The 12,500-nt window shown below is 43.0% G+C and overlaps 1 protein-coding gene across 1 annotated transcript in view; it reads left to right on the top strand.

Moving 5' to 3' along the window:
• Positions 1-12,500, top strand: part of LOC147032632 (inositol 1,4,5-trisphosphate-gated calcium channel ITPR1-like) — a 578,387-nt gene that overhangs the window by 434,479 nt on the left and 131,408 nt on the right. The window contains exon 42 of the mRNA XM_085850787.1: positions 10,491-10,586. Within this exon, the coding sequence (XP_085706913.1) occupies positions 10,491-10,586 (96 nt within the window). The remainder of the gene's footprint in view (positions 1-10,490; positions 10,587-12,500) is intronic.

Here is a 12,500-nt window from a genome sequence, read left to right on the forward strand (position 1 = left end):
ATTTTGTTGAAGATCCGGATCTGGATCCGAGAATTTTTTTCATTTGCTAAGCAATTCTTCACCATTGAGAGATGGGGGCCAAAAACGACATACTGTATAGCATGGCATTTCAAAAATTTGTGGACGGGTTATAATAAAACTTGGTCGATGAGTTCAGTCGGTGAAAAGAACAAGCCAATTAGATTTCGGTTCAGGTTAGGATGCAGATCCGGCCTATCAGTGGGATACAAAACATAAACTGTTCAGCTTGGTGGAGGTATATGCTCTCCCCAGTGCCATTCTAATGATGTAATATGGTGATGTTGGCTGATTTCCAAGGAGATGAAAGATAATCTCAGGCAAATGATGGGGTGAAAAGAGGAGGAAGAAAGAGGAAGTGAAAGAGCAGCAGAGCATATTTTTGGACATGTGAACTGATGCCATCTTGTCCATTTGCAAAATCTGAGTCGACAGTTACCAGAAACGTTTCCACCCTGTCAGGTGCAAAATACACAGGAGCGGTTAGGTGTGACTGGGTAGGGTGGGTTACAAAGAGTGAGGGGTTGGGGACATAAGATTTGGAAGCAAACACAGAATGAGGCCTTCTCATGAGTGGAGTCAGCTGTGGTACCATTTGAGAGGAGGGAAGGAGTGGGAGAATACTCCAGAAACAGACTTAACAAGATGCCACCAGGTTTTAGATGAGAGAGACAAGTTTGAAAGTTCAATATTCAGGTTGTGCAGATGTTGTTTTCTGGCTCACCTGAGAGTGGACACCCATTTGTTGCAGCTTTGTGGAATGTTCTGAGATTGCCTTCGGTTTGGGTTTGCTATCTAGGAAGAGAGATGAGAAGACAAGTTGTTTCAGAGCAACTGCCACAACACAGCATTCTGCCACAACACAGCGTGCCATGGGTGGAAAGAAGGGTAGGATAACTGAAGATGAGATGGTATGAATCTGTGCATAAGAGAGAGAGAGAGCAGGTTTCTGTGGAAGAATTTCCATGCTGAGTTATTATCAGGGCTGGTAGATGTATGAGACCAGTCGTGAACTGAGATGGCTGCTTGCAATTCCTTTCAATCTGCCTGAGTGAGCTGCGAGACTTGCCAGCACTGAGAATGTCAGGAGAGATGATAATTCTTTTTAAAATTATTATTTACTATACTTCCTCTAGGCTCGTGAAAGAGCTATGATGCAAAACAAATCAGTACACAACACAACAAAGAGAACAGCAGGGAGAAAGGGGAAACACCAACAGCAGGGTGGAGGGAGAAAGTATTTGGGGACGGATAAACAAGGGATGCAGGTTACGATGAGGGGTAAAGGAGAAAGCAAAGTATGGACAATATGGATACAAAAGCAAATTTATTGGAGGTTTGGGGGGTGGGGGGGGGGTTAATGAGTGGAGAAAAGATCATGATTTTGGATGGGGGTAACTTGAGATGGTGGTGAACAGCTGTCTTGAAATCCTGGAGGGAAGAATGGGATTGAAGAGGATGTGAAAGTTGGTTCCACAGGTGGGAAAAAGAGGAATAAATGAGTGGAGATGGGCAGTGGTGCTGTATTTAGGCAGTTTCACCATGAGGGGGTTACTGGTAGACCACATGTGTCCTGCAGATACCTGGAGGGGGACAAAGCATGGAGAGGGCAGAGGGTGCAAGTCCAGAAATGAGGCGGAAGAAGACAGAGAGACCACCGACCTGTCGGCGATGGCAAAGTGATAGGCCCAGACTCAGCTCAGGCAAGTTCATCGTGAGAGATTCCAATGATGTTGAAGGCCTTAGTTTCAACAGAATCAAACTGTGTGGGATGTGAGGCAGGGGATCCAGCCCAGAGGGGAGAGTCTATGTCCTCTCAGGTTTGATGTGACTCTCACAAGCATATGATCAGATGAACCAATTGGAGCAGAGGAAGAGCTGGAGATTTTGGCAGGGAAGTTTGTCTTCACTAAATCCAAAAGGGGGATGATTTGCCATTGGGAAAAATCCACATTGGAAAATTCATAGATTGAGTCAATCCCATGGAGTCACAGACGTCCTTCGCATAAGTGCCATGCTTGTGAGAGAGGTACCACACCCAGGCAAGTTGCGTGGTGACAATTGAAGTCACCACATATCAGGAAGAGAGAGAGAGAGTTGGGATGAGTGGTTAAAAATTATGGAGTCGTCACTGTTTGGACGATGGTACAACACATAGACAAACAAGAGGTGGGAGTGGAGGGGAAGTCACAGCCAAACGTACTCCTGGGGTTTGGGAGGTGGAAGATCAGTACATTGACAGTGAGAAATTGAGTTATTGATGTAAAGTGCAACTCCGCTGCCAGGACGTGGTTCAGGCCCATAAAACTGAAGGAGACAATAGCCACAGGGAGACACTAAGGAGTCAAGGATATCCTGTAGGAGGAGGAATTCTGTTAAACTGATGATGTCCGGTTTGTTAGCAGCAGCCTGGATTAAGAGATCTGTTAGGTTGGAGCAGAGACCTCGGATGTTTGTGGTCCACATGATGAAGAACATGGGAGAAGGCGTGGGAGTGTGTGGGATGGTGGGTGGGAGGGATGATGGGGGGGGGCTGGATGGGTGTGGGATGAGGGGGAGCTGAGAGGGGGTGGGAAGCAGAAATGGGGTGGGGTGAGAGGAAGCTTTGAGGGGGTGGGGTGAGAGGGATGCAGAAAGAGGGGACATGAAATGAAGGGATGCTAAGGAAGGAAACACATCGAAGGGGTGGGGATAAAGGATGTGGGCTTGCAAGAGATGTGGGAGAGAGCACTGACATGGAGGGGTTTGACAGTCAAAGAATGTGAAGGGGATTTGATTTTTTTTGAGCAGACAATCTCTGCATACTGGATTTCAAGGTTTTTTGCATTTCCGACACATTGGGCCTTCTAAGTGAAATGTCAGTTATGTGTTTTTTCTTATGAAGTGGAATCATGCCAATGTTGAAAATAGGACGTGAAAACCAAATCTGTTGACAAATAACGCCAGGAGAAATTTTAAAAACATGATATGGTGTTACACCATACAAGTGGCCTGTAAAAGTATTCACCCCCAGCCAATCTTTTCATATTTTGATGCCACCTGAGCTCATTTCATGATCTTTTCAAATCAAACAATTCATAGTCTTCACAAACTACTCCGGAGTGATAAAGCGACAAAATGCAGATATAATGTGGATACGTTAGAGTAACAGAGAACATCAGATAATTTTAAGTTGCATAAGTATGCAACCCCTTTGCCGAAATTAACCCTGCCACTTGAGGAGCAGATTATTTGGTTGCGAGGATACAAAATATGTGTAATAGGTTTCACCGATAAGTAATCAGTGGTTTAACTTAAAAATTAAGGAGTTTTAAGGTGCAGCTCACTTGTTCAAACCAACAAGGCAAACATGAAGACCAAGGAGCTTTCCAAAGAAGTCAGATATAAAGTGGTGGAGAAGCACCGTTCAGGAGAGGGTTATAAGAATTTTTCAAAGTCACTCATTAGCACTTTGAGTTCGGTGAAATCCATCATTGAGAAGTGGAAAACGTATGATACCTCCCAGACTCCGCCAACATCAGGTCGCCCATCCAAACTCAGCATCCAGGCAAGCAGGAAACTGGTTTGGGATGTCACTTTAAATAGAACAATGACTTTGAAAGATCTGCAAAGCACTTTGTCTGAGATGGGGGTCAGTGTTCATCAATCAACATCCCATTCTTTTCACAAAGCTGGTCTCCATGGACAGGTGACTAGAAAGAAGCAATAACTGAAAAGACGCATCTCAGAAGCTTGTATGGAGTTTGATTTTTTTTAAAAAAACATCTTTATGATAATGCAGGCATGTGGAGAAACGTTTTGTGGTCAGACGAGACAAAAAAAATGAACTTTTTGGTTTAAATTCAAAGCATTAATTTGGTGCAAGCCTACCACTGCACATCACCCAGTCAACACCATCCCAATGTCAAGCATGGTGGTGGCAGCATCATGCTATGGGGCTGCTTTTCATCAGCAGAGACTGGTAAACTTCTCAGGCTAGAAGGGCTGATGAATGGTGCAAATACAGGATAATCCTTGATGAATGAAAACCTGCTTGAGTCAGCGATCAATCTGAAACTGGGTAGGAGATTCACATTTTGGCAGAACAATGATCCGAAGCACAAAGTTAAAGCCACACTGTAGTGGCAGAATAAGAAGAAAATATGTGTTCTTGAGTTGCCCAGTCAAAGTCCTGACGAACTCAATTGAGCATTTATGGCGAGACTTGAACATTGCAGTCCATCGACGATCTCCATCAAACTTGGCAGAACAAGATAAATTTTCACATTAAGAATGAGCAACGATTTCACCATCTCATTGTGCAAAGCTGGTGGAGACCCTCCCCCAAAAAACTCACAACAGACATTGCTGCACAAGGTTCTTCCACCAAGTACTGACCTAAGGGGCTGAATACTTTTACAACCAGTGAAATTTGATTTGTACATGTTTCTTGAAGGTATTCCTGACATGTAACCTCCTTCAACAACAACAGTGTTTAGTTTGATCGTTTCAGTTTTGAATAAAAAAGTTCATTTCAAAAAATTATTTCTGCATAATTTGTAGTTCCTCTAAATGTGGCATTATTGGTAGGAAGTGAATACTTTTGCAGGTCACTGTATATCTACCAAACTTTTGAAAGTGTCAGTGACAGGTTTGGTTCTGTGGTTGTGGTTAAAGGCAAAACCAACACCATATTGGAAATTGAGGATATGGTTGTGAATTAAAGGTTGTAGTTTGTGGTGCTGCTTGAACACACTAAAATGCGACCACTTTTGTACACACAATTAGAAAAAAAAACCTTTCCATTTTGCTTCCTACCCACTGACCTATACTCCTTATTTCCCCCTTTAACGTCTGATGTACTAGTACTAGCTCCTCTCCAATCCTTGACTATTAGTCCGGGAGCCAACCTGTGTACGAGGCTGTTTTAGGGTTGGACCTTACAGCCTCTGCTATAAAATTTTACACCCCCAGGATGTTTAGATATATGTTTGCAGTTCATGAAAACCAATGTTGGCAATTCATAAGCTCTTGCGAAAAATTTTGGCGGCCGTTTTTGTTTGAGGAAGATTTGAAAAATTTGATAAAACAGCAATTGTCAATAAAATTTCTAAAAAAATTAAAAAATCACATTCATGAAAAATAAATGTGAACTAAATGTAAGAATTCAATCAGTGCATTGTAAAATGACAAAAAAAAATTGCCTTTGTGAAAGTAAACCTCGTAAAAGTACATAATTTTGTGAAAAATGCCTTAAAAATAACGTTTTTTGAAGATGGCCTTTAGAACTTTTCTTATCATAGGCAGATGCTGCATTAGAATACTAATTTCTCTTAATGTGATATGAACATGGTATCCATGGCTAATTAAAACAGCAAATTTGATTGAGTTCTATCAATTTTTAAAGAGAAAATTAACATTTTTGTCAACCAAAGTTACCCCTACCCCCAAAATCCTCTTACTCTATTGAACACAGTTCGGTTAAGGTTTGCTGGATCCAGGTTGGGTACTTCACAGTTCACTCTTCCAAAGGAAAATTCAATGGTGTTTGGAGTGACATGGCCCTGGAGCAGACATACAACAATGAAGGGAAGACATCTCTGTTCAAACGCATATCTCAGGCACCAGCTGCTCGAGATAAATATGTGAAAACAGCACCATTTCTCACAGCTGTATCAGAGAACATAAAGTCTATGGCTAATCTAGGCCAACAGGAATCTACTCATCATGGAGAAACACAGAAGCAGGCAACAGAAGAACATATGCATGTTGAGGAGATCAAGAAAGTGATATGCCAGCAGATGATAAACCCATTCCAGTGTAACAACCAAGTGGTTCTGCTCAATAGAGCAACTAGTGAGAAGGCTGCTTCAAAAGACTTGGTCCATGCTCAAGCTAAGGGCATGGAAGCCATTATGAAAGCAGAAGAGGTGGTCTCTATTAAGATTGAACCACTGAAGCTGGTAACTTTCTCCTCACAGAAGAAATCAAAACCATCAAGGAAACAGAGTTTAATCAGGATCTATCAAGATGAGACTGCAACTACACGTGTGCTGTGTTTCTATCGAGATGCCGACCCAGTCACAAGACAGATTGCATTTTCCCATGAGTGGACAGACTATCCATCATCCCTGTTTGAGGTTGATCCACGCTTAGCACAGGGGGTTGTAATGCGCAAAGGCAACGAGTCTGATTTCGTGGCAGTGCTAATTGCTGAAGCTGAGCAGGATGTTGTTTTACAGCTGCCATCATTACCACAGAGTGACCTATACACAGTTTATCTGGTAGACACAATGGCATTTGTAAATAAATACCAAAAAATGGGTGCGAAAACATTTGGTGAACTTCCCCAGCTGTATCTTCGCAAGCAGGTGTATCCTGCAGTTGAAACCTGAAATGTGCAACTGTGTCAACATCATTGGTGATCAGTATGATTTTGATGATAGCCATACTTTGAAGGGTGATGAGCAGCAGAGGAGAAACCAGACAGACCAGGCAAGACAATTCTCACCATCCAAGAGTCTAGAAATTCCGGACTGGAATTTATTCATGAAGAATCCAAGAAATAAAGGAAATCTTCAGAACTTCATTGGCACTTCCCTTTGTGAGAGTCCTGAAGCTATTCCGGATGGAGTGACCATCATTCTTGGTAGTATGATGGAAAACAAAGGTCACACTCTTTCCATCACATCAGCATCAAGTTCAGTTCTGGACTTACCTTGTGAAGAACATGAAGAGGCAGACACAAGGATTATTGCTCATCTTGCGTATTGTGTGGAATATCTTGATCACCATCGAGCTGTTGTGCATGCAACAGATACAGACATAATTATGCTGTGTATATATCACTTCTGCTGCTTGAACACATTGCAAGAACTCTGGATACAACGGCAGAATCAATACCTACCTATTCATGAGCTGGTAGAAGTGTTGAGCAAGAAGTACCAGAAAATCCTCTTGATGTCGCAGCTACACTTCTGTGCACATATGTGTTGTGTGGATGTGACACAGTGAGCTACCCATTCAGAAGGGGAAAAGAAGAGGTCAGGTCAGGTATGGGAGCATGTGCCAGAACAGCGCGTCGCTGCGTCCACTTTCCGCCGGTACTCCAGGGGCCTCCGTCTGGCCATCCCCCAGGCAGATGCCAGGCCCATCCCCATCTCCTTGAGATGATGGTCAACCTGCTGCAACCATGAGGCACGTGGTCGGCCCACTGGCCTCCCACTCATGAGACTCCCTCGCTGAGAGAATCTGGTGAGCAGGATCAGCGTCAGGAAAACGAGCCACATGTCCATACAGCCGCAGCTGACGCTCACGGACTATGCAGGTAACAAATCTCATCCGAGTCTCTCTCAGCAACCGCTCGTTGGACACAAAATCCGACCAGCGATAGCCAAGGATTCTCCGAAGAGACCTGGTACCAAAGGAATTAAGTCTCCGTCTCAGATCCTTGGTCAAAGTCCAAGTCTCGCACCCATAGAGCAAGACTGGAAGTACCAAGGACCTGAAGACTCAGACTTTCGTCCTCCCGCACAGGTACCGGCAGCGCCACACCCCATGATCCAGTGAATCCATGACTCCCCAGGCCCCACCCAGACGTCTATTGACCTCCGGCTCACAACCTGCGGAGACATGAATATCACTGCCAAGGTAAGTGAATCTCTCCACGACCTCAACATCCTCACCACAAACAGACACAGACAGGACAGCAGCATCCAAGATGTCACCGAAAGCCTGGATCTTAGTTTTGACCCAAGAAATCCGTAATCCCAACGGCTCCGACTCCTCATTCAGCACCTCGAGGGCCCCCAAGAGGATGTCTAAAGTCTCCGCAAAGATGACTGCATCATCTGCAAAATCAAGGTCTGAGATCTTGACATTGCCAAACGATGCACCGCAACTTGATCTCTCCGACATCCTCCCTAGAATCCAGTCCATACAAGTGCTGAAAAGTGTGGGGGCAAGTACACATCCCTGACGAACTCCAGTAACAACTGGAAATAAGTCAGAGATGGTACCACCACACTTCACAGCACTCTCAGTACCAGAGTAGAGTTCAGACATCAGATCGATCAGTTTCGGTGGCACCCCACGAAGACCAAGAATCCTCCAGAGGACATCCCGATTCACTGAATCGAACGCTTTACAGAGATCAACATAGGCTGCAAGCAGCCCCTGCCGAAACTCTCGTCTGTGTTCGGTGAGGACACGAAGTGCAAGGATACGGTCAATCGTTGACCTCTTTGGTGTAAAGCCTGACTGCTCTGGACGCTGGTGCTCAAGCAGATGGTGGCAAACCCTATCAAGAATTATCCGAGCAAAGACCTTGCCCGGCACTGAGAGCAGCGTCACCCCTCGGTAGTTTTTGCAGTCTTGGCGATCACCCTTCCCTTTCCAGAGAGGGACAACAAGGCCCCTCTTCCAGTCAGTTGGGATGATGCCTGTGTTCCTGTGAAAAGAAGAGCGGCACAGGTTTCTCTGGGACTGATAGGAAACCTTCCCCACCTTGTTGATTTTGGAAGAGATAGTGAAATGGCAGCAACAGAATGTGTCATTGATGAGGCCAGAGTATACTGGACTGCTCTGCATGGCCAAAAAGGGTTCAGCTGTTTGGATACCCTCAGGCAGCATATGTTTGTCTCTTCAAAATTAGACCTTAGGTCACTGCCAGCAACAGAAGATGCGTTTTACTTCCTTGTTTTAAGAGCATTGTATCAATTGCTTCTGTATAGACGTGCACATCTCAGTGACCGAGCACTTCCCCCAGCCACAACATTTGGCAGAACCCTTATCAATGGAAAACTGGTCCCAATTCTCATGTCTAAGCCAGCCAAGCCAAACATAGACAAAACGGTGTCTTGCATGTGCAAATTATCCAAATGTCTGAAACGATGTTCATGCAAAAAGGCTGCTGTGCCTTGCTGAGTGACATGCATATGCCTTGGTCAGAGAGGTTCATGTGGTGGAGTTGTTTCAGAGAGTGACTCTTCCTCTGAAGAGGATGTTTCATGTCACAATATTGTGTTAATCCATTTCTAATTTTATCTTCCTTAAAACCATGGCATGTAAAAGTATGTTCTTGTTCCTGACCCCATTGATAGTCAAGCATTTCTGAGTTGTTTGACATATAATCTTTTGTTGTTTGACATATAACCTTGTCAATTGTAGGTAGGTTAAATCTACACCAATTGTGATATAGGAAATGAACTCCTCTTTAATATGAGGGGTCATTTGTGTATATAGGTTTAGTGGTTATGATTTTAGGACAATATGAATTACCCCTACCCCCATCCTACATCTTCGCTTTTGCCAACATTTTGTTATCAGAGGGGGCTCGCAAAAGTGTTGACTGTGTTGTTGCGCAAGAGTTTCACCATTGCCAACATTGGTTTTCATATACTCAAAGGGTGTCTCTTTATGAAAATCAACACAAAAATTTTATAGCAGACCGGGCAATTTTTTTTTAATTTTGATCGGTTGGCTCCCGGACTATATGCATACAAAAAAACCCCACCAAATAACTTCTTTTTTTGTATACCAAGTCGAGGCTCGTGTGAGAGCTAATACACAGAAACATTTAACAAGGCAGGATACAAGAGGGGCAGGAGAGAGAAGCACAAAATAGTGGGGAACAAAGACAATAGGATACCCGTGGAAGGGAGAGGGATGGGGCAGGGTACACGGGGTAAACAAGATTGTACTACAGGGACTTTCAGAAAGGAAAACATGGAATTTCAATGAGGTGGATTTGTGGTGGATTAATGGGGGTAGTAAAGATCAAGATTTTGGATGGGGGAAGATATGAGATGGTGGTGAACAGCAGTTTTGAAGACCTGGAGGGAGGAGTCGGATTGAAGAGAGTGTGGGCATTTGTTCCAGAGGTGGGGAAAAAGAGGAATGAAAGAGTGAAGGTGAGCAGTGATTTTTGAATTTGGCAGTGTCACCAGAAGGGGTTTTTGGCAGATCTTGGGCACCCTGAGGAAATATAGGGGGGACAGATCACAGACAGCAAGGGTGGGGGAGGAGGCCGGAAAGGAGACTACAAGACAGAAAGACCACCGACCTGCCTCCAGTGGGAGAGTGAAAGCTTCATCGCAGGAGATACCGATGATCCTAAAAGCCGTGGTTTCCACAGCGTGAAGTCGAGCTAGGTGTGAGGCAAGAGCACCACCCCAGAGGGGAGAGCAGTATTCCATCAAACTGCAAATGAAAGCTTTGTACTTGGTCAGCAGCTCAGGTGTGCCAAGGAAGGACTTTGCATGACATAGGATGCCCACAGAGGAAGCTAGGAAATCACTTGATGAATACACCTGTGTTTTATGGAAAATTTTTTCAGTGCAATGGATTATGGTTCTTTTTGAGAATAATGGAGAAATGTTTTTTTTAGATGTGTGTGCATTAAAACTTTTTCTTAGTTGAAGTTTTATTAAAATCTCTATGTGATAGTAAAAACTCATCAGTGTCCATGACTAACACATTGTTCTGTTACCCAGAATAATGCTTCCAAGCTCCTTTTGGCCATTGTCGAGAGCCGCCATGACAGCGAGAATGCTGAGCGGATCATCTTCAATATGCGCCCTCGTGAGCTTGTAAGCATACTGTCTCACGTTGGCCTTCCTTTCCTTTACGTGATGATAAAAATAATCTGCACATGATTGGCTTCCTCTGTGTTTACATTGGTTTGTGTTTGTATGAACAGACCTTCGTGTGATTTGCAAGTGGATATTTGCACATTTCACTTGTGAATTGTACATCTTAAACTATATGTATATCAGGAAACATTTATAAATGTATCGTAAGAACTTTTGAGGACCCATACCTATTACTTACTGCTGCCTATGGAGTTCTGTTTGACCTCTTCCACTCCACCTCCACCTTCTTGTGCATCGTTTGCTATTAAAGAATTCCCAGGGCAAGCAGCTGTTCCAAAATTAGAAAGGATATTAGATTTTGAATAGGAACAAGAACAATTATCGTAGAACTAGTCAGTTTGTATTGTGAGGTACAGTAAATTCAGTTTTTGACACAACTTTATCACTATTACGATAAGGTTTTGGAGAGTGGTCGGTAAGAGAAAAGTGTAACATATTTAACTCTTCCGAGAGTCATACAACGTGAAGAATTCTGCTGTGACAAGCACAAGTAGAGTAGAGCCACGAGAGTGGTGGCTTGAAGATTCGGAACATTTCCTTCACCTTCTTCTTTCCTTCACCGATAAACGTGTTTTATCCAGTGAACAAACCTTTGCTATCAAAATGAACTTTACCCTTTCTCTGTCTTTGCCATCCACTGTCAATGTGTCATCGTAACTCACTCCTCTACATCTCGTATTTCTTCAGCATTTTTTCATTATTTTTATAAGTGTTCTTTGTTTTACTGAATAGCTTGTTATTGTTATTTCCTCTTCATATTTTATTGCACTGCCATGCTTTACTCATCAATTGACTATAATGGGAACACTGAATTCCATCTATGACTTGCAAAAGTACATGTCCCCAGTGACGGGAAAAGCAAGCAAAAGTATCCGTCTCAAGTGACGGGAAAAGTTTATGTTAATCAATTCATTTAAATTATTTCATGGACTTTAAAAACGTTAACTGTTGTTGCACTGTTTGTTTCACTGAGAGCCAAAGCTCTGAGCTACTTTACCGCCCAAAGTGAAATGGCGGTGCAGTATCGGGTGGCAGAGGTTGAATTTGTCTAAAAAGACGGCAAAACAAAACTATTTTAAATTGTGTGTTAATCAATGAAGATCTGTATTAAATCTACTGTAATCCAGATGTTCATGTTGATTTTAATGATAAATGGAAGGGACAATAAAGTGACAGACTATATTGCATCAATAAAAGTGAAATGGAAATGGGAGACAGACGAACACACGGACAGACACCACAGTTCGCAATATCTGTACGAATAAATGTCAATGTAGTGTATGTCAATGTGTATGTCAATGTGTGTGTGTCTCCTCCATAACTCCAAAACCATGAAACCTAGCAGCCTGAAACATTGCATGCATACGAAGAGAACTCCAAATGGTGCATGAAAACTGGATGTTTGGGTTAATTAAAACACTCCTTTTGAAGATAATTATTGGCCATATAAAATTATATCCTTTCTCAAGGCACATCCTCAGACACCTCGCTCTCCCTCGCTCGGGTCTTAATTCACCATTTTGTTTGGCCTGCTCAACACTGCCTTGGGTTGGAACAGGCCACAACAGTTTGTTAACGATAAAGCGCTCAAAATGTTTTTTTTATTCACTATCCTCACTCATATCATCAAATGCCTCATCTACACACCTACAAATCGCTGTCTATATCGCTTTTGTAAGTGCTATAGTTTTCAAATTAGGAGCTTCGAGTGATTTCATCCATTGTGTAATGCGATTTTCCATGATATACTCTCACAGACTAATTAAAGTATATAATGGAAATATAATTTGAGTTTGGAGCATTGCATCATGAGGACTAAATTACTCGATCTGGAGGAAAATCTGAAAATGT

Source organism: Eptatretus burgeri, chromosome 2 (assembly GCF_056783735.1).
Source record: "Eptatretus burgeri isolate ZD-2024b chromosome 2, Ebu_testis_v1, whole genome shotgun sequence".
NCBI lineage: Eukaryota > Metazoa > Chordata > Myxini > Myxiniformes > Myxinidae > Eptatretus > Eptatretus burgeri.